At 48.0% G+C, this 22,397-nt stretch overlaps 1 protein-coding gene across 4 annotated transcripts in view; it reads right to left on the bottom strand.

The window, feature by feature from the left end:
* Positions 1–21,874, bottom strand: part of LOC125954160 (uncharacterized) — a 26,346-nt gene extending 4,472 nt beyond the window's left edge. Inside the window, exons 1-5 of one of the 4 annotated variants that reach the window (XM_049684232.1) lie at positions 20,840–21,874; positions 5,213–6,179; positions 4,987–5,113; positions 308–428; positions 187–246 (exon numbers count right to left, since the gene is read on the bottom strand). In XM_049684232.1, coding sequence (XP_049540189.1) covers positions 187–246; positions 308–428; positions 4,987–5,113; positions 5,213–5,878 — 974 coding nt within the window. In that variant the 5' untranslated portion in view covers positions 5,879–6,179; positions 20,840–21,874. The other 3 variants (XM_049684233.1, XM_049684231.1, XM_049684234.1) reach the window with 3 other exon arrangements.
* Positions 21,875–22,397: the final 523 nt, after the last annotated feature.

Here is a 22,397-nt window from a genome sequence, read left to right as displayed (position 1 = left end):
GTATCGCCTGTAACGATAACAGGGAAGAGCTTTGCGAGGGGACACACCACCATGACGTTCACAGGATGAACCGAGAGATTAACCGTTCGAAAGGTTGCCCACACTGCCGCCAGCTGTACGAGCAAGTATACAATGTTAGACTCTAGAAACGCACCGAAAGCCACTGCGCGGATAATATTCGCACACCTGTGTATGTATCGTCGTTCCGTGACGCGTATGACACGACCATTGTCACCTTCAATGGCGCTAAAACGATACTAATCGAAATAAAAAAAAAACACCGCACTTACAGCAAACCGATACTGACCTTAGCACTTCCTCGCGCTTCCTCTTCGATGCCGCCGTCTTGCGCACTGTTTCATCCCGGAAGCTGGGCGAGTAACGTTTCTCGAGCTTTGAACCACCCATGGTCGTTGCTTGCATTACACCTGCAATGGAACACGAAGAAAGAGAAGGATTGCTATGAGAAGGAGCACACAAAGTAGAAGTGATAATGATGCCGGGCCGGCCGGCCGGCCGTCCTACAGCAGTTCAATCGACCGATCGAACACCGATTGATGGATGGATTGATAGTCAACAAACTTTGTCGGTGGCAGGGTTATCGATCCTTTTTAGTTTCTCCTTTCTCCCCCTGGTTGACTACTTGGTAGTGGCACGTGGAACCGAAAATATCATTCAACTCACTTCCGCCATCACCACCATATACCCCCACACGTGTCATTGCATTTGATGACTAAGGCTTGTTCGTGAAACAAAATCGAGGAAATAATAATGTGTTCACAAAGCAGCTGAATGATATGGATAAAATGAAGACACTTTTTGTTGTAACCAAAGGCAAGCTTTCCGAGCACACATTATTCTTACAGTTCAATAGTCGATGGAGGCGCCGGGTAATGCGTGAGTTTCAACAACAATGTAAACTGCTATGGAAAATTCATTTGTTCGGGTAATGAATCGATTTAATTTGATTGTATTCTACACATTATGTATGTTTCCTACTGGGGGATCATTTTCACTGTACCAAACACAGAAACAATAACATCAGCATCTTAAACTGCGACATATAGTATAGCATTTTTATGCTTTTATTACTTAGACATGCAGATTATTGTCAGTGAAATTCTCGAACGAATATAGAAACACTGACTCATTGATTGACTCTTCAAGTTCGTTGGAAGAATCAATATCTTGCCCCTTATCTTGTTGCTGCAACAAACACCACAACGGCTTGAGAATAGCAGCACCTAGCCTTCGACTTTGTATGCTGACATTATCATAAGAAGACGAAAAAATCGTTCACAAAAGCTAGAACCCAACTGCAATCGCAACTGCTGGTGACCTTCAGAAAGGGAGAATGCGGTTGGCCCGTGTAGGGCTCTTACCGTCCTCGGTTGCCAAATAACCCATGGTGCATGGTCTGGCCACGCTCAACGACGTAATATAATATGCTGCAATATGCTAGTCAGTCGCGTGGCCCTCTCGCGGGACTAGCACCATCGTTAAATGCGTATGCGTCACGCAGCAGAAGACACAAAACGCCATTGAGCGACCGGAGCCCTTTACTAATGATAGTCCGTCACGCGGTATTCGTACATGAATGAAAAGAATGGAAAGAGCCGCCAGCCAGCGAGGACCAGCAGGAACAAGAAGAAAACAGATTTCATACGAAACAGAACCACAGGAAATCAGTCCGGCTGCGGCTCGATAAACACATTATGACGTCATGGTGGCGTCGTGGTTGTTATGTTGCTTGACTGGTTCACGCCCAGGGGCCGACTGTGTGTGTGTGTGTCCTCTAGCTCAAGAGCAAACGACGACACTGTGAGCACAAGTGTAACGACCGAGGCGTTGGGGGGGGGTATGTTATCTATCTTATCAGGCGAGCGAGCTTTTTCTTGACCTTCTTACCTCGCCGCTCGATTTGTCGAACTTATATAGCGCCCATTCCAGAGTACATAATACGGAGAAGGACGTTGAAATGCGCCGCTATCATAAACACGCTCGCTCTCGCCAGGAGTGTTGCCGGCAAACGCTCGTGTCTTAATCGGTTGGCTGGCCACTTGAAATCATTCATCAAGCCGGTGCTGCGGCGGTCTGGCGGAGCGCGTTTTGCGTATTTTAAATATGTGCCCCCCCGCCGGCGAGGTCGCTCGAGAGAGGAAAGTTTATACCACATTCCTCATTTCTCATTCATCTCGCGAATGTCAGTAACACCGGATCTCCGGAAGATTTGCCCGGATGGCACGGTAGCAACCAAAGGATTTGTTTATTTGCAAACCGCTTCTTCTGCCTCCGAATCGGAAACAACGAATGGGGCGAGGGGCCAGGTTGTGAGAGTATGTGAGTAATGGACGTCCAAAAGAAAATAATCAAATATAACTCTCCTCTGCTCGGCACCTTTTTTTTAATTCTGCACTTCGATCGGAAGTTAAAACGAATGCCTCCTAAGACCGGACAATAAAATCAAGCAACTCGAAACCTACATCACCAGCAGGCAGCCAGTACATCCAAGTCAACATCAACGTATTGGTGGCTAACTTGACTGAGAAGCGCTATAATAAGAACGCGTTTCTCGTTTGCAGCAGTTTCCGAGAGGCCGCCCGGAATTCCGTGCTGGACGTGAGCTGAGCTGCTGCAAGCCCTCCTCTCTTCCTCTCTGTGTAGCTTGTTTTCGTTGTATCAAGTAGTGAACAACTTTAACGACTTCTAGACTTCTAGATTGGATAATTTGGATAACGGACAACTAGTGTGACCTTTATCATATACCATACAAAACACTAGTTGTGTGCATGAATAAGCAAATAAATAACAACTTTACGCTCATATATCGCTTATGCTGTTTGAGTTAAAGTACTAGCTACCCCATCCAAGTCGAAAACGTAACGATGCAAGCGCGCAAAGCATACCGTAATAGCGCGCCGTATTGAAACACGTTCGCGTATAGGTTTACGTTTGTCAATGTAACACGTAATACAGAAATGGCGAAATGAATGGACTAAAAACATTGGAAAACGCATTCCATCATCGACAGTAAGCGACAAAGAACCCTAAGTCTCTTTCACTATCTATTACGTGTCTCTTCTAGAATGGCGCATGTGTAGCAAAGGCGCGCTTCTCGTTGTCGCTAAACTACCTTTTACGTTGTTTGTTTTGCGTGTTTCGTCGCACCACAACTTACCAGCTGTAGCACCCTCCTCTTCCAGGGCTTCCATTCCGTTGCCAGCATCGCGAAATAGCCTTTCGCCAGTAAGCAACAGCAGAACTGCTCATCGAACAGAGCACTAGCGCATTCTTACAAAGAAAAATGCTTCCACGAAGCAACGCATAAAATACGGTACGTTATTGGACGTCGAAGGATCGACTTGCAGAGCTACACACCACCGTGTGCGAGCGAAGCAAATGCCATCGGAAATTTTCCATACTCGCGGGCGCAAATTTTCCACGCCTGGCATAGCACACAAAAGATGCATTTTCCAAAGCACCCTAACCTTGAGCGTGCGTCACCCACAAGAAGGAGCGGTGGTGTCGCGGGAATACTTTTCTTTTCTTTAAAACTACACAACTACACGCCCCACCAAGCAACAGGCCCCACCACCTCACCTTTTAAGCTGATTTGTGAAAGTGTAGCGGGTTGGGGAGGTGCACGACGCTGAGCAACAGACAGCTTCTCGCTAGCAGCTGTTGACCTCCGCGAACCGAACTGTATCATACCGTGCAACCAATTGGGTGACACACATCCGAACGATTATTCTGGACGCAAGACGACGACGACGACGACGACCACCACCACGTTGCCGCGTGTTGCCAAGCGCGCGCCAGACACCGAACGTGGGAAAATTCCATGCAAACACAAGACACATCAAAAGACACACGAAGGGCGCTTGTGGGAAGTGAAGATATGCTCTCCATCACACACCCAGAAAGTGTGTGGTCACAAAACGCTTCGCTGATGAGTTTGCATTTCGAAATTCCGGAACAAACCGATAAATCGTGGAGTAGTGACAACGATTCGAAGATTCAAAGGAATGAGTTATGAATCATACAAATGCGCTTGTGACTCAAGTTAGAGGTTGAATGGGAGGAGAGTGTTCTGGCCAAAGATTGCACAATCGTTAGTTGCAGTAATGAAATTATACAGCATTCTTACTGACTACAGAGAAAGTCACTTGCTGAGAGTGATGTTTGGTCAACACGCAAAGCCGCACGGGGTTTTACTCGCTTAGTAAACCCCACACACGGGGACCGAACGCGGACACGTGCAAAAAGTTAATTAAAAAGGCTCAACCGGACCCCTCCCTCTGCAGTGGGCAATAAAGTCACGGTAAGTATACGGACACACATCGGTGAGTAGATGATACCATGCGAAAAGATGTCAAACAACACCGGGCACCGGGTCCACCAATGGGCCACACGTTCGCCGCACGGCGTTCTCACGCACCTCAGGCATGGCCGCGGTCGGCTGTTGCTTTGGATTGCATGTTTGTGGCAATCTTGAAAATTAATCACCAACGAGGGTACGGCCCCCGTGTCGGCCACTTCCGCGCCGCACCGCACCGTGCCGACGCCGAGGATACTACTCCAGTGAGTATGCGATCTGGCAAATATTTCAAGGAGCTCTCGGCCGGCCACGACGACCGAAGAAGATGTTACACATTGCCAATCCGTCGACCTCGCACGCAGCGCAGCGGTGTGTCGTCGCAAAACACATTCCGTCCTGGCGCCATCGATACGCCAGTCGCCAGCCAGTGGCCATTAAAAATGACAAAAATAGCACCAGAGGAAACGAGGAGCGGAAAAGATCGACTTCCCCAACCGGACACCGCAGTGACCGGATTGGAATTAAAACTCATAACCCCGCGCGCACACACTCTCAGATTTTCGATTTCTTTTTCCCGGAAAACGTCCGCCCTACCCGCGGAACTGTTGCTGAGCTGGCAATTTGGCATTTATGTCGCGGTGGTGGCCGCGGTCAGGGGCGCAACTTACCTCTATACTTTGGAACGAACTGCTGTATATCGCTGGGAATGTTTTGATAGAATTCAAGCTCACGCAGGTTGAGTGGCTTGATCACAGTGCTCTGGTTCAGCAGCAGAAGCCTGGTGTGGCCACCGACCTGGTGTGTCAAAGAAAGAATTCCAAGATATAGGACATTAGTATACGGAAACAGATACACACTAAACAGCCCACAGAGAGCCCTTTTCTTTTCAGGTACCTGATTATTGAGAGGGTACAGAGCGATCTCATCCTCGTCGCTTTCGGTATCGTGTAGCTGATGGTGCTGATGTTGCTGCTGATGGTGAAGGTGATGGTGGTGGTGGTTGTGCAGAGGATGGTATTGCAGATGCTGCTGCGTATCCTTTTCATCTTGCAGCTGGAGGTGTGCGGTGTGTAACAGGTGCTGGTCACTGATCTGATGATACCCGCCTTGGATTAGCTGTTGCTGCTGCTGCTGCTCCTTGCCACTTCCGGCGTTTGCAGATCGACCTCCACCAAACAACGATTGCTGTTGCTGCTGCGCTTCTCTCAAGTACGTCGATAGATTATCAGCACCTTTCGTTACATGAAACGCGTCAATGGCATTCTGGCAGCACTCATGATGCTCCAACTGTGGCAACTGTCGCTGCTGCTGCTGCTGTTGTTGATGCTGCTGCTGCAGTTGTTGCTGCTGTTGATGGCCCACATTGTACTGAACAGATCGCTGTTGCTGCTGTTGCTGCTGCTGCTGCTGCTGATGGTCTTGCTGCTGCTGCTGCTGCTGTTGCAGTTGGCGACTACTGTTGTAGTTGTGGAAATTGAGTTGCTGCAATGTCGTAGATACATGTTGCGCCGCAGTGCGTTCAATATCTCCCATGCCCCAATCGCCCAGAAAATATACCATACCCCTGTATCGCAAATTGTGTATTCTCTCTTATGGCCGGTGGAATAGTTCACTACCGCCGCCACTACCACGACCGTATCAGAGTGATTTATGCTACAAGTTTTGCGAGGGAATGATGGCAATTCTGCTGCTGCTGGCATTCAAAACCAATGCTCTACTGTTTGCTTGTTTGCTTACTGCACTCGTTGGCTATGTTGCTTGCTCAAGAGTAAAAGATATCGTCGTCGTCACCGTCGCCGCCTCCGATAAAATACAAGTTTAGCTTTCTCCTTCTCTGTTGAACAGTAGCGATCGATTGATGCTGAAATTGGAACAGAAAGAAAACGGTCTATTAAACGCCACTATTTAACTGTTAACATATCACACATAGAACATAAAAAGACATCTTTTGGGCACGCAATGCTTTCATCTATCGAGCGCGATCTGACCCACTCCATTAATACGTATAAATCTTATCTTCCTTGCTGCTGATGCGTGATCTCCGTTACGCGTCAAACAGCAAATCCAAGCTTTATATATGGCGCACCACACTCGTAATTGTTGTAGTTATTAGAAGCCACACGATTGTCACGATTGTCCGTAACCTTTAAAACATTCGCCTTTCTCGCGATTTAACGCTGATTAGAAACCAGTCGCGAACAATATGACACTCTCCACGCGCAATCAATCAAGGTGCCTTCTTCTTATCGATTCTCCTCCACGCGCCGTCTAATAGATTCGAAAAAATGTTTGAATCTATGATTGAAACACTGACAGATGAATCTAACCTTTCGGGGTTCATCTTAAAACACGATTGATTGTTTGGCGCTTGTTTGCAATTCGGATAGAAGACAGGAAACCCAAACAATGTCCCCATATGATGCATAGGATGCAACACACGTGGCCAAACAATGGTCGATGCGGCATGTGCGGTCGCAATGCGATGGTCACAACATTCAGTCACCTGCCGCCGACTCTGGTTGCATTGGTGGTTCCTCCTCCTCCTCCTCGTCCTGATCTGATCCTGTCTGATTTTACGATCTGACAAATCTCGGTTAATGAGAATGTCCTATAAATACAAGTGCATTGCTCGATTGCCACACGCCTAGAAGGGGGGGAGGGGCGCGATCTTCGCCGTCGCCTTCGCCTGCATCAACCAGGAACTGAGTGACGACAGGCGACGAATTGCCGAGTGCAGCAGCACCGTTACCGAACCGACCGACGTTACAGCCATCGGAGTGAAGTCTCTGTTTGTAATCCCGGAACCCAATCAGGACACGATCCATTCCCGAGAGCACCGAAACTTACATAAGCCAGCGGTAGATGGTAATGGCTGGTAATGGTTCCCAAACCGTGAAGAACGAGGAGCGATGTGGATGTGTTGTTGCTATGACAACGAACGACCCTACCCTTTGACATTACACGAATTGCACTTAGCGCAAACCTCGCCACAGTACACATCGACGACAACGACGACACCACAATCTGCGGGCCAACCCGGTACAGCAGTTCGTACAGTTGAGAACGAGGAGGAATCCTCCTTGCCCACTCTCCACCCGCTAGTTTCTCTTAGTTTTCACGTCACGGAAAGAAGAAGGGTTTGTTACTTTCTCTAGCTGTTGTTGCCGTCACTAGTATGCCGGCGCTATAAACACGAAAAACACGTTCAGTGTGTCAGTCCGAAACTTTCGTCACTCGAAACTTCTGGTCCGCGCGCGCGTTGCTCACCGATGAACCATTTAATTTGAACTGATCTCACCGTCGTGTCCGCTTCATGGTCGAGGTGTTGCCCCTTTATGGTGAGCACAAGACGGCGCAAAGCGCTTTGTCCGCTCAAACTCAGAACGGCGGCCTCTCTCACGCTGGTCCGTGTTCTTCTCTCTCTCTCGTCTCGCGGTTCTCGTCAGTGTGCTCGTCTTCTATCTGCTCCCCCACACCCACCAGCTGCGGATGGGGGACACCTCATCATCATCGTCGTCGTCGTCGTCGTCGTCGTCGTCGTATGTGTCTGTGAGTTTTTGTTTAGAACTGTCAGTATTTCAGGTGTCCGGGAGTAAGTAAGGCAGGACGGACATCTAGTAGGAGGAATACCTATATATAGGACGAAATCTCCTCACGAACCAATCGGTTCACCACTCCAAAGGGGACACGGACACGTCTCGTCTGTCTTGTCGTCTCGGGTTCGAAACAAACCCGATGCCGAGACGCGATCGCGTTTGGGACGAACATCAAACATGTCACCAGCATGTCTGCTTCTCGATCGACGACAGGTCGGTAGTCACACCCAATTGTCACGGTACGGAGAACCATCAACCGGTAGCACGCACCCCACCCCTTCTTCTACTAGCGCACCTCTGCACCATCCACTGCACTGGGATGGAGTAGCACGTGTGTCCGCCAGTTGATCGAGAAACGGGTTTTTTGCGAAATCACTCCAAAAGGATTCTCGTCGTAAAACAAAGCCAACAAACCACCACCACCACCACCACCAGCCCGTGTGGCCATGAGGTAGTAACGGTACTCTCCTCCCTGCATCACTATGTTTACGCGTGCCATGGAGTGCCGTGGGTTCAAGGGAACACAGCACACCACCGATCACCGAGCGTTCGATATATCCGGCAACAAAAATCCGGATATTATAGTACCACCCTCCCTTCCCACGGCTGTTCCATGCCGAGAGATCGCCTCCACCGGAACACAGTGGCACGGTAGTAGCCAAGCACGCAAAGCCAATTCATGTTTTTAGCGCCGCTGCTCTCCATACCACAGACACAGACACACACGCGAATACCATGGAACGCATGGAACCAGCAGCAGTAGAATATGCGCTTTGTGGTCTTTGTGTGATGGAACCACGGAGATGGAATCAGCTGATCAGCGTCGTGTCTACTTGAAAGAAGGCAAAGTGCACCAGCCTCTCGTATGGAGGAGTTGTTTGTGTGTGTCTGTGTGTGTTGTGTTGTTCCCCATAACCATGCGCAAGGCGAGTGTGGCCAGATACCCCCAACACCATCCGCCTTCCAGTACACGATCGGACGGACGGACAAAGCGTGAGCATACGATTAGCGGAAGGGGCACTAGAAGCACGCGCGCACACACATGACACTCCGTCGACGACTGAGAGGCGGTCGATCAAAACAAATCAGACAGCAATGCGCCATCACCTGTCCCCCTCGTGGTACGGTGGCTGGCTACGGCTCTGTTAGTGTCAGTCAGTGGACCGGCACGCACACGGGAGAGCCACCATGAGCCACCAGGCTCAGGTCGGCTCTCGCGATCGAGAACGAACACAGCAGAGCGGACAGCAAGCAATCAAACGGTGGTTGCGGTTGCTAGCGTCTGGCTCACCGAATGAGGGCACGGAAGTGTTTAGTGGCCTGATAAACCCTTGTGCTTGTGTTTAATCATACAAAACAAACATACATACAGTTCCGAATCCCGATAATGGCACTACTGGCGGCACTGGCACATTGGTGATCACAAACTGCCGACCACACCACTTGATGGATGGATGGATGGATTGCAATTCCGAAACGGAGATACTTCTTGAGGGTGCTTCTTGACAGAAAGGCAAACAGTAATCGAACCTTCCCTCTGTTTGTATCATTTTAGACGGATGGTTGATCGTTTCCTCTACCGTGATTCACGGGCAACGCGCAACATGATCCCCCGATAGTATGTGAATCACCCCAATAATACACCCTACTGTCACCCCACTTTGGGGCTGCGCGTAAATACACACACACACACACACAGAAAACAATGTGCGTGCATGCCAGTCTCTCTCTTTAATACGCAGTGTGTGGGACACTCGCGCTTAGACTCACGGGTGGTGACGACAAAGTGGAACAGCTGATGATGATGATGATGATGATGCCGATGATGACCGCCAAATGAGTAGCGTGGGAATTACATGCTCGGTACACACTCACACTTCTTCCTGCCCTCTGCTTCTGTCTGTGGTTCTGCTATTAGCGGCACGACAAAACGACGAACAAACCGCTGCGCGATCGATGAGCGGAATGGTTTACAATCAAGTACAAGAAGATGGAGAAGCGCGCTAAAGAGAGCGTAGCACAAATGATAAGGGACGTGCGAGAAAAAAAAGGAAAGAAACGAACGTTCGTTCGTTATGGATTTAAAAATCGAAACAGAAATTTATGCAGAAACACTCGCCACTCGCTGCTAACAATTCGCTCAGAGTGTTGTGAGCAGGTCTTTTGCATAAACAAACAAGACGACAAGGGGCAATAACAAAAAATAACGAGAAAGAAACCATTAACCGATAGCCTCTCTCTTCTAAGGTAGGAAAGACTCCTCCCCTTCATGATCATTATCGACCTTATCACTGTTTTAGAATGTCAAGCCAACGAATTTCGCACTGTCACTGCCAAGGTCACTGGAGTCGTGCCTACATTCGCAATCGCGTCCGCCGATCAGCACCACAGACCCGCGGGAATAGTTCAAGAATTTCCGGGAATAGAACAAACGTAACAGTCTCAAAGCTCCCTTTCCCTGTCAACAGGGGGCGGGCGCACACCCTTGTGCTGTTGACAGGTTCCGGGTTATTATCGAGGGGCTATAATGAGCTCAGGGGTGTGACATAAACGAATTAAAATAAATCCTCGAGTACCTCGCGAGTGCTAGTGTCCCCTTCGGACGAATCGTGCATTTCCACGTGTTCCACAAAAGCTTTCCAAAAGGATTGTGGTGCTCTTTCGATTACGTAGGTCAGAGACGGGGGAGAACGATATGTTAAGCAACGCAAAGAACTTGTTAGCTTTAGAGGGTTACATTCGGTCTTTAGTATTGCCAATTGAATTAAGGATCTTTTTAAGGGGGTGTCGGTTGAAGTAGTGCGATAATGATTGCCTGAGGGGACCCATAGACCATATCAGCGTTTATTTAGATCACATTAACGGTATAATATGATCCAAATAATACACATTCATTCCTCCAAAATGAGAAAAGCATGTATAAAGAGATATACTACTGGATCCAAAAAGTATGGTGGCACGTTATACAAATTGCCCGCGTGAACGAATTTATTCTTTTGTATTTTCACTAGGTTGTCTGCACTGTTATTGAGAGCCAAAAAAAAGTTGTACTTTAAATGAAAAGTTATACCAAAATATTCATAAGAGTTTGAGATACGTATTATTTTGAGGGCTATTAAAAATGAATTTTTCATTTTTCGCTATGTCGTATATTTTTGAGCAAAGCATTTGCATCATATATTATATTTCTGATGCGGATACACAATTGAAAATGTTGTAGAAAGCATTTGGTGAAGATGTCATGTAAAAAAAATCAGTTTAATAGTGGTACAAAGTCTTCCAGGAAAGTCGGGAAATGGTTGCAGACGAAGAACGACAATCGACGAAACTCACGTCCAAACATTAAAACATTTGGTGTTCCATCCATCGAAAACTATCGATTAACAACAAGTGACCTTGCTGGTGATATTTGTATATCAAGAGAAACCGTTAATTACATTTTGAAGGATGTTTTGGGCCTAAAGCGCGGCAGAGCTCGATCACGATCGATAATGCACCAACTCACCACTGCCTTGGTTCTCCGCCACGTTTTCGCCAAAATTGTCATTCCTATCATTCGTAATTCGCCTGATTTGGCGCTATGTGGCTTCTAGCTATTCAACAAGCTTGAAAGACTGCTCCGGGGACACTGTTTCGACGCGATAGAGCAGAATCAAGCCACTGCTAAGAAGGAGCTGAACGCCATCCCTAAAGCCGAGCTTTTTAACGCATGCCGAAAGGTGGACGGGAATCTGTTGGTATAAGTGCAATGTACCGAGGAAGGATTACTTTGAAGGCAATGATATTGATTTGGAAGAATAAATAAAAAAGTTTCAAAGTAAATCTAAAGTCACCTTAGTTTTTGAACACAGTAGTATGTTCATATTAAATAGTATAAACATTTAGATATGTTTAATTATAAATTGATTATATAAAAAAAACAGGTTCTATGCAGCCACTCTCAAAAATAGTTTCCGAAGTTATCTGTTGTACTTCAGTAGGAAGTTTGCGATAGTCAACCAAAGTAGGTTATTGCGAATAAAAGGGTAGGTTGAAGTACCCGGCCGAGAAGTCCCCCCTTAAGGCACAAACAGGTGTATATTATGCGGCATTAAAACATAAACATGTAAATTAACAACAAGAGGACACGAAACATCCCTGCAACTACTACGTCTTAAACACTACTTTCTCGTCGCTTTCCTGTGGATTTCATGGCTTGCAATCTGCAACGAGTCAGTCATGCCAAGCCACAGAGAGCCACAGACCAACGCCACACTCGTAATCAGTCCCGCGTGCGCGATATGATAATGGCGCATCTGGACGGTCGCGCATCATCGTCGTCGATAGTTTGCTAATATGAACAGCTAAGCAAATCTTGTGCACTTCGCACATCTGTCTTACGACAACCCTTTTGCCAGTGAATTGCTGTCGGTGGACTCTACACCAACCCATCGGCACGCCACCACAAGCTATCGCCTTACGCCCGCTGACGTCACACAAACACATCTTCGAACATGCGTTGCGCGGCTACATAATTGCAATGAGACCTAGCTACTGCTGCTACTGCTGCTGGCAAAAGGGGTGATGGTCCGGGGAAACACTACGGCCAAAAGAGGCTGAGGCTAAGGAACAGAACACCTGTTTGTGTAGCGCGGAATGTTTAAAGCGCAGCTCGACTCGTGTGACTCGTCGAATTTACGACGAGGGTCCCTCTCTCCCGAAAAAGGGGCTTGGGAATAGTCCAAATTTCGCAGCCAGCAACACAACACACAACATGCAATCTGATCTCGGTCGTCGGATTGGGCTGACAGCCTCGTGCGTGACATTTTCGATGAAAAATGAACCCCACCGCCGTGATGTCGTGTCGAAAAAGTTCTTGAATACCATAGCCCACCAGGTGGCCACCATTCGAGGGAACATCATCACGTAAATCATGCTCTGCTGCTGCTGCTGCTGCTTTACACAGGACGACCACGTGGTAGCCAAATCCAAAGGCGAGGCGACGTAGCCAAAGGAAGCGTGATGAATCGTTGGAATCATTTTCCCTCGTCCCCCGCGTTGTCGGTCGGTTTCACGGTGAAAGTGTAACCTTCACCGAGAGTGTTAACACACAACCGGGCGTGCGCTTTCTATTTGGTTTCTGCTACCGGATTCTCCCTGCCCGGATGTGACGAGCACAATCATCGTCATTTAATTTTACGATTTTAAGCTCACATTGTGACAACACAGAACGTAGATCAGGATATGATATGCCGGATGAAATCGTTTTTCTTCCTTCTGCCAAAGACGGTAGAGCGACCTTGCGCAAATTTTCTGTATGGTGTCGGGGAATTTTGTTTGAAATACTCAAAATTGAACAATTCTATTCATTCCCTTTAAGATGCCGCTCTCTTTGGACCTCTATCGCTCTCTTCTAGCGAGTCTCTAGCACAGCCAAACCATGAAATGGTGAAGTCAGCCGGCGCGGTACACGTGGTCTAGAGTGATTTACTGTCACACCACTCGAACCTTGTTCAATGTCAAGCTGTACGATGTGTCATCCTCTTTGCAATTGGGTTTTTTTTACCCCGGCAGCGGTGGGGCAGCATCACCAACACGACATCGCCGTGTATCTCTCCCTCTCCCCTCGGAGAACGGAATGGACAACGACCGGACCGGAGGATAAATTGTTCCGTCAACAGCGGGGTTTATGAGCATCAGGGCGCTCGGGTGTGTGTGTGTGTGTTGCTCTGTTTTCTAGCCCTAGACCTAGACGATAACAGGCAAACAGAACGTTAATGTTGTGATGATTATTGTTGTTTGCACTGGAGATTGGTTCGCGGTAAATGCAAAACACATATATAATTTACCTTTAAAGCTGTCAAGACCAGGATATCAAGCACCGTCTGGGACAACAAGGAGATAAGCTCCTCCTCCTTCTCCAAACCATCATCTTCGCGTCTCTTCCTGCGTATTCAAGCCATTCAGGCGCGTGGCAAAATGATACCAATTCCGTGCCGTTCAACATGTAATCTGCCTTTTCCATGCGATCTGCGATTCAACCAGAAGCTATTTAAAGAACTGCAACTCTACAGTATGCACCTGATAAAACAGCGATTATACCAAAGACACCAAAGGATAAAAAGTGCTGCTTAGCAAAGGATTAATGCAGCGTCTTGGACACTTCGGCATAACATAAAGCACCCGCGGGAACGTTCGTCTCTCTACTAAGCCGTTAAATACTCTGAAGCTCAGGCGCAAAATCAAGGGAAAGATAACGACGCCATCAACCGACGCCGATGCCGGCGCGAACACAAAACCAAAACAAAACAAGGATGTTTTCCGCAAAATACGCTCACAGCGCGTCATCACGCACGATATGTACGATTAGCTCCCCCATCCGGCCGCACGACGTCATAGGCCGCTGTTTGGATAAGTCATCGTTTAAGCATCTTCTAAGAAGCTCACCAGCTAGATAAGCGAACAACAACGAGCGCCTGACGACTGGGGTATTGATCGAAGAGAACATCAAACCGTACACACACACACGCGCGCGCGTACCCACGTGGTCCATCTTAGGCAATTATTTAATTAGTAAATCGCGTCTTATTCCTGGCGCCTTGAGCTGATAATGATGTCGCCTTTCTCTCAATAACATTTACTATGCAACCGCGTTAAACGCCAAAGGTTAATTTGCTTGTTTCGGGCCCGCGACACCAAAATGGCATGTTAAAAATATTGTACTAAATTTGGGGCCCCATAATATAAATAAATTTGTCAAAATAAAACCTTAGAAAAAATGTGTAGAAAACAGTGCGAAGAAAAAAGGGGAAAACGGCCGCGGATCTTTCCGCTTTGACCGTAATCCCCGTTACTATGACGGACAGGTCTTGCGAGTAAAATATGCTGCATCTCCCCCGCATGACCCAACAAATCTGTTCGCGCACACCCGCATTTTAGTGTCACCGAGGAGTACGCATCGTATGTCTCGGAACCTGACAGCAACAGCAGCAGCAGCAGCAGCAGCGGCGGCGTCGTATTCTTCTTCCCTTGACCTTGACGAGTTGAAGAATCGAGTTAAAGAAGCTTGTGACTGCCAGTCCTGCGGCAGGTGAAGGAGCCAAACACATGACATCTGACTGGACGCGACGCGACACGAGTCAAGTCAAGGTTTATAGATCTTTGAAATGATTTTTTCCTTCTTCTCGAAGAAAACATCGGGAGTTTCCCTCGTGATGGGGAGTGATTTTGGGAGGACAGCGGGGACAATATTGCGCCTTCACACATCTGGCGTACGAACTCAATCGAAACGTTCCATATATAGCGTCGTATTTAAAAGGAGGACATCCAACAGCCACGACATTAGCGTCCATTGTTCACAGTTTAACATGTTGTGACCGCTACAATTTTCGTTTAGCATAATTAGCATCCGAATCCACGCAAACACGACTACACGTGTTAAACACATTTTCGCAGATCATTCCAATGCCGGGAGAATGGATGAAATATGATCATATCACAAATCCAAAGCGTACCATAACATTTCGTTACAACATGGCGGGCGGAGTATGTATCAAATATCAATTTGCAGCTCACTTTTGTTAGTGATCGTTAGCTTATTTCATTTGAAAGTGCGTGCTGGTTTGAATGTAACGATAAAAATATTTGATAAAGCATGAGGGGCCGGCCAAGATCATGAATAAATAAATACAGAAATAGCTTATTCGGTAATCGCTGGGAAATGGTAGCCATTCTTGTTATATAGGATCTCGCGAGAGTACCAATAAATCTCGCTACAATACTACAACAAAGCAGGCATGGTTGACAAACATTCACGCACATTCTACCTTCCTTTCAAACATTGTGAATTGTTTGCAAAAAGAAACAGTTACAAACGGAGCAATATTTTCCATAAAAGTTATACAACGTTGGCACACACGAGAGAGGGCAGGGTACTTTTTGCCAGCATGAGGTTACCACGAATGGATTACCCACCGGGTCGTTCCTACCTCCACAGCGTTATTGGTTCTAACACGCGAAGAATTCACGCGGGCATGGCGATGGTTCGATCTTTCAGCGCACGCCATCATCATCGACGGAAAAAGCAATCACCCCAAGGGGATTGGGACAAATGTTTTGCCAAAGTAAACAAACACATTTCAACACTCAATTGGCTTGACGCAGTGGTGCGCACACACCAAAAAGCTGGTAGCCAAATCGAAGCAGCTAACGTCTCAAGTATCACACCGGAACAACCACCAATCGAGTATCGATTCTTGCCACCGCCGTTGTCATCGTCGTCGTCGTTTTACGCGCTCACTAGATCAATAAGGCGGCATGTCGTCACGTCAACTTCGTGAAAGCTAAGCTAAATGTAAGAAAAAACAAAAATTGAGAAAATATCCTGCGCTTTGTGTCTCCGTTAAACGGCAGCAGCATTCTAAAACAACACAATCGTCTCATAAGCAGCGATCACCAACAACAGCAAAAAAGGGGGAAAACTATCGGGTTGGAAAAATATTTTTCCCTGCTTTCCACAGCCAAAAACGTGTCGACTTTTTTGAATTCCTTCTCGACGAATTCGACCGCTCGACATCCGCGTTGTTGTTGTTGATTTCCTGGTTTTCTCCCTTCTCAAGCTAGACGATATTTTCGGCTTATCATTCGGCAAATATAAGCTCCCTAAAGAGATTACGGTGCTGAAGAGCTCTGCCGGGGGTGTGGGGGGGGGGGGGGGGGGTGTGGAGACAGGACACAGTAGTGTTCGTAAGTAGGACACCACCGTTGCTGAGCCAGTGCTGGGCTCAGGGGGGTGTTTAAGACACCTCGTGTCACGATCGCAATAAATCATATCAAACCAACCCTAAAACCAATGGTTTGGTGATAGATGAGCTGAAAGGCTGCCCAATTTGTGACCATTACAATGGGCAAGATAACGGTGTTTATGGTTGTAAACAGGACCCATTAAAGTCCGTTATCTTAGGGTGGTATTATTACGCATCACTGTGGATGGGATGCTCACTGGCACTCAATTAGATGACCAAAAGCTTCCGTTTAATTTGCACTCTAAAATGTTTGTAAATGATTATGTTGTTCAAAAAAATACATTTACATTTGATGCCATAATGGATTCATGTCACACGATTCGCGTAAACACTAAACAACTAAATAGGAAAGGCATTCCAATCGAAGCAAAACGATGCAATTGTGCAAAAAACGAAAACAAACAACTGCTATGGTAACTTGTTTTCCTGCCTGGGAGTAAGGAGTTGGGATTTGCGCTCTATCTTAGTCCGTTGGTCTATCAGAAAACAGTGAAAGCGATAAGCTTCGCCACTCGCCAAGAGGAATATACCGACGAAGCCGCTAATCGTTCGTTAAATGTGCTCACTCCGTCTCTCTAGCGCGCTCTCTTTCTCTCTCTCCTACTCGCACTAGCTACCTGTGGAAAAGGAAGAAGTCTGGAGGCACGTCATGTACACATCTCCCACCAGGGCCTGGTGTTGTTGTGTGGTGTTGTGGTTTTGTTTAAGCCACCACCTATGCCCACAGACCAGCTGATCTTGTCTTATACATACGGAGCGCGCAGCAGATCACGCGATGCCAACCAGCATCATCGCGCGCTGGCCCAGAAAAGAGAGAAGAAAGAGAACCGCAGTGTGCCGCGAAGTGTGTACGACGTACAGCACACTTGAACTAGCGCTCATCGAACGTTGAACGGTGGGCACGTTGTCATGGCCGTCATATGGCTGTGGTGTCTAGATCCCGGCAAAGGCCATGGTGTGGTACTGCTGCTGGACCTTATCTGTGCCCTTTACGGAAGGCACGAAATCCGGCTGCGGTGTCGTGTCGTGTGGCGACCACCCTAGACAAGGCCAACAACAGCAACACACCGTGGGGCGTTGTACCTACTGCCTACTGCTTCGACTTTACTCTGGCTCTGGTTCGGTTCAGCGCCACGGTTCCGGGGTTCGTTCTATCGCGGGCTGGAATCGAATTTTAAAACAAAAACCCACCCGGAGGCGACAATTGTTCCACAGTGACGCTAGCGCCATCAGCCAGCAAGTGCTGATCGTGCAGTACTAGGCACTAGGCACTGTTTCGCAAACAGAGCATGGATAGAGCACAGAGGAAAGCAACGCGTACCCACTGCTCTTCATTGTCAGCGAAGCGAGGTTTTGGACTCGTCAGCATACACAGTTGTCGACGGCGTTGTCGTTGTCGCTGTCGACACACAACACCACATGTTGTTATGGTTGGTGTGTTGGGTAAAAATAGGACTGCTGCGTGCTTCTATTTCTTATTTATAAGCAGCTCCCCTACTAAAAGAAACGCCACGATCGGCCGTGTACGCACACGCACACACATTAGAGAATGGGTTGTGGTTGTGAGTATTGGTTCGTACACTGTTTGTGCCAACCATGCTCTCGCAGCATCATGATGTAACCAAACTATGACGAACATATTAAACGCCTAGTCCAACCCCTCTTCGCATGCCTCGTGCCCGGCTGCTTAATCGCTGGCTGAGGATTTTTCGCCGATTAGTGCGTGTATTAGTGGACGGTCACGCAAAGCCAACCAGCCAGCCAGCCAGCCATGTGGTGCGTTGTACTGAAGACGATCATGTGTCATCTGCTCACGGACGGCACGGCGGCAGCCGCGTAGCAAATGTTAATTTATTTTTAAGCGATACAAACGCAAATTATGCAAGAAGCACCCACAGCAGAAGTCGCTACTGTGTGGACCGAGAGTTCGTTTCACGAAAAACGCGTTTCCAAACGCACGTCTCCACCAAGAGATGCAGCAGCGATCGCGATCGCAACGACGGTCGAAAGCCTGTTATTTTTGGACTCAGTATTTGCATCATACTGAGCGTACTCTCTCTCTCACTCTCTATCGACATCCCCTGAACCAACGGGGTGCAAGATTAGGAATTTCAATTTGCAACGTAAAGGGTCTATAACATTTAAGGTACGTACGCTAGGCGATGGTGGTCCATTTGGTCAAAGCATTTGCACAAGAAAAGACGACAATCACGTGATGATTAAGCAGCACCGCTGTATGGATAAAAAAAAAACGACCAAAATGCTAACATCCGACCTGGGCGGCTTCCTCCGCGCATGAAGACATCATTTCTTGCGAAAGCCATCGCAAAAAAAAAGGAAAAAGAAAGAAGGGTTCGCCACCATTGCCAAATAAGCAAGGGGGGACCAAATTTAGAATTAAAATTCCTCAATTTTTCATTCCGAAACGGAATCGAAAGGAAAAAGGGGAAGGCAGGGCGGCCTCCGCTTCGCCGCGAGACGCGACGCCAGAAGCCATCAGCCAGTGCATCATCATCACGTAGACCCAGTGTCTGCGCGGTCGGTTCGGCTTCGGATGGTGTATTTGCGTTGGCACCGTTCCAAGGGGCGTTAAAGGGTGGGTAGGGAAGAAGATTGACGACGAAGATATGCCATGATTGTGTCCCGCGCGTCATTCCACCACCACCACCACCATTACCTCCAACGATTCCCTTACCTCCGTCTGCTGCCTTCCTTTCGCAGGACGCTTACTTTCGCAAGTACACTCAAAACAGCATTTATCAAGCATGAACCGGTGAATGTATTGTTTTCGTTGGATTTGGCAGGCGGGCGGGCAGGGGCCAGTGCCCCTCTGTATGCGTCACTTAATTATGTGGCGTCTTTTGGGGTAACCGATGGTGCGACGATGGCGCGTCGCCGACGGCGATGTCTCCCGTGTTGTTACCGAGGACTGATAATATGGATGATGTCTTTCCAGAACACTCCGAACCGATGCAGAGCAGACCGTCCCCACACACATCTGTGCTCATCTAACATCGGCAATCCGAAAGTGAGCGAGAGATAAGGCACTCTTTGTGAGACAACAATCACTGGTCGGTACAATTGTGGGCTTATCATGCTCCTCTCGCCTGACGTGCGCGTCGTGTGTTCCCGTGTAGGGCTGTCCATTTTCCCATTTGAATCAAGATAAAAACGCCAGTACACCAGTAGGACACTGACGATGTCTTCTCGTGGTGCCTGCAACGCTCCTGCAAATTCCTGATAGATGCTGAAGAAAGAACGGGAGCAAAGAAGAAAATGTAATTCTTTCTCGAATCGAAAGTGAATCGTTTGCAGCTGCTGCCGTCGTATTGCAGTAGAGCGAATAGTTCCAGTAGCGGCTGCACGGACCACGCGCCGCCAGTCGTTTGCATTCGCGGAGGACCGGTTGTGCAGGGAAGGGTCGTTTGGAGAAGATAGGTGGCTAACGGCACAGCACGGTGGGCGCCGTCGCCGCCACCACCACCACCACCACCACAGGGGAACCGGAAGACCGGAGACCGGCAATCGACAATCCGAAGCGTCAAGGTCACCGCGGTTGCGGCGAAAGATAACCTTTGGCTTTTCCGTACATCAACCGGAATGGTAATTGTCGATTATCGGCTACTTCCCACTTCCGTGGACCTGATCAGCGAACTCGCGAACGGCGTGCTCGGTATGACGCGAGCATCAGAAGGGTTTTACGTTCTGGAGCCCGGGGGCTCATTAGCCCCGACGACGTCGTGGGGTTCCCGACACATCCATGAATCATCGCCGGCACCGCCACCGCAGCAGAGCGTACCCTAACCTTCAGATTTCGAAAGTGAAAATGGCACAACACAAATCCCGCGCTATAATCTGAATCATTCCGATGCACCACGGAATGAAGGGTGCCGTGAAATGTTGAGGAGTTGCTTGCTATGGTTAATGGGCTCGGACGCAGCACGCATGCTCGGTGCGATGGTGACGCGAAACGCATAACTCTGACGTATGATGAGGAGAGGTTGATCGACCAGAGGAGGTTCAATGATTTGCTTGTTTGCTTGCTTGATTCCCATCCGTCTTCCTGACCGACCGACAAATGCTCAAACCTCAAATGCTTTGCTAAAACAAGAACATTGTTGAAAACTGGGACAAATACTTACCTAAGCTGTTTTCCAAACCAGTGTTTCAAAATCGTCCTTTTGTATTTCCCGTCTCTGATGGGTTTATGGGACCTGAAATCAGTTGTCCACAAAGTTCTCTTCGGTCGCTCGGGCGCTCGCTCGCTAGTTGCGGATCAGCTGATGCGGCCGCGATCGTGCGAATATCCTCACGTCTCTTCGCCACGGATATGCTCTTACAGCTCACTTTGTTTGGTATGCTTTTAGTGCGCGTGCCACATTTCGTAGCACACCAGGAACAAGGCACAACAACGTACTCTGCTCATTATTCTACCCAACACCGGGCAGTGGGGAACGACATCGTAGCGACGGGTGAGCACAGAAATCACGAAACAATAATGCCAGCCAGCGCATCGAACGCATTGAACGGAAAACTGCTCCTGGTCTGAATGTTATATTCTCTGTACTCCAGGGAAATGAAAACACGGAAAACCAAAAAAAACTGCGAAATCCACAACACCGCGAATCGATCGCTCAAACGTCACATAGTAAAACTGGCAGCAGGCCTTGCCTTTTGTGGAGCTGCTCTTCACTCGTCTCACAAAGTGGTGGTACTCTGCCTTTTTTCCAACCTTGCTTTTGTTGTACTCTAGAGCACTTGGCGACTATTGCTTATGATTTTCCGCGAAATCACAATGCTGCTGGCTTATTTTCGGGGACGTACACGGCCAGCAGGATGCTTTGCACTTTTCTTCCACCCCGCGATATACCCACGATTTAGAGAACGAACTTTACCTTTCTCCGTCTTTCACCCTTCTTGCATAGGGGCTTGCCTTCTCCCTCGCTCTGCTCTGCGCTCGTGATTTCGCGATGGATTTTCACTCACTGCGACCGATGGAAAACTCCTCGCTACACTCGGAATCCAGCGAAAACGGCACGGTTGTTCATAGGAAATGCCCTCCTGAAGCGAGCGTCAGGACGTAGTAAGGATTTTGGGAGGAATTTTTGCTAAAATTTCGTCTGCGGGAAGAGATTCTGCGAAAGACGACCGTCCCCTCGAGCTTCTAGAAAATTTTTGTTTTTTTTTCAGTGAGGATCTACCACAGCACTGACACACACACAATCGAAGTCAAGTTCGCTGGTTCAGCAGCACAGTGCCACGCAAGCCATTTTTCGCTCATAATTTTCATTTTTGATGAATATTTGGCTTTACTTTGGGCAAAATGCACATAATTTATCGATCGTCACTGTGCAACTGTCGTCGTTTATGCGACTGCGGTTTCAGGAGTCGGAACTTGCGACTCCTGGATCCGTTTATACTGCCCACCAAGAAATTCACGCTGAAGCCGTGTTGAATCTAAAACGCACTCGAGTGCGCAACTCCAATCGTTCCCTACATCAGCTTTTCTTATTCGCTATTTTGGTATTTTCCGTGTTAATTTTGCAATCTTTTTGATCTTCTCTTATTTGAGGAAGATCACCAAAAAGAGAGAATTAGCACCTGAGCGAGTTAACCCAAAGAAGATCTTTCAAACAGGTCGTTTAAACAAGATCGTGAAGCGTAGGCCCTGTGAAAAAGAGCGCATAAATAAGTGCGTGC

The sequence above is a fragment of the Anopheles darlingi genome, chromosome 3 (genome assembly GCF_943734745.1).
Source record: "Anopheles darlingi chromosome 3, idAnoDarlMG_H_01, whole genome shotgun sequence".
Lineage (NCBI taxonomy): Eukaryota > Metazoa > Arthropoda > Insecta > Diptera > Culicidae > Anopheles > Anopheles darlingi.
This window is presented reverse-complemented; position numbering and strand designations above follow the sequence as displayed.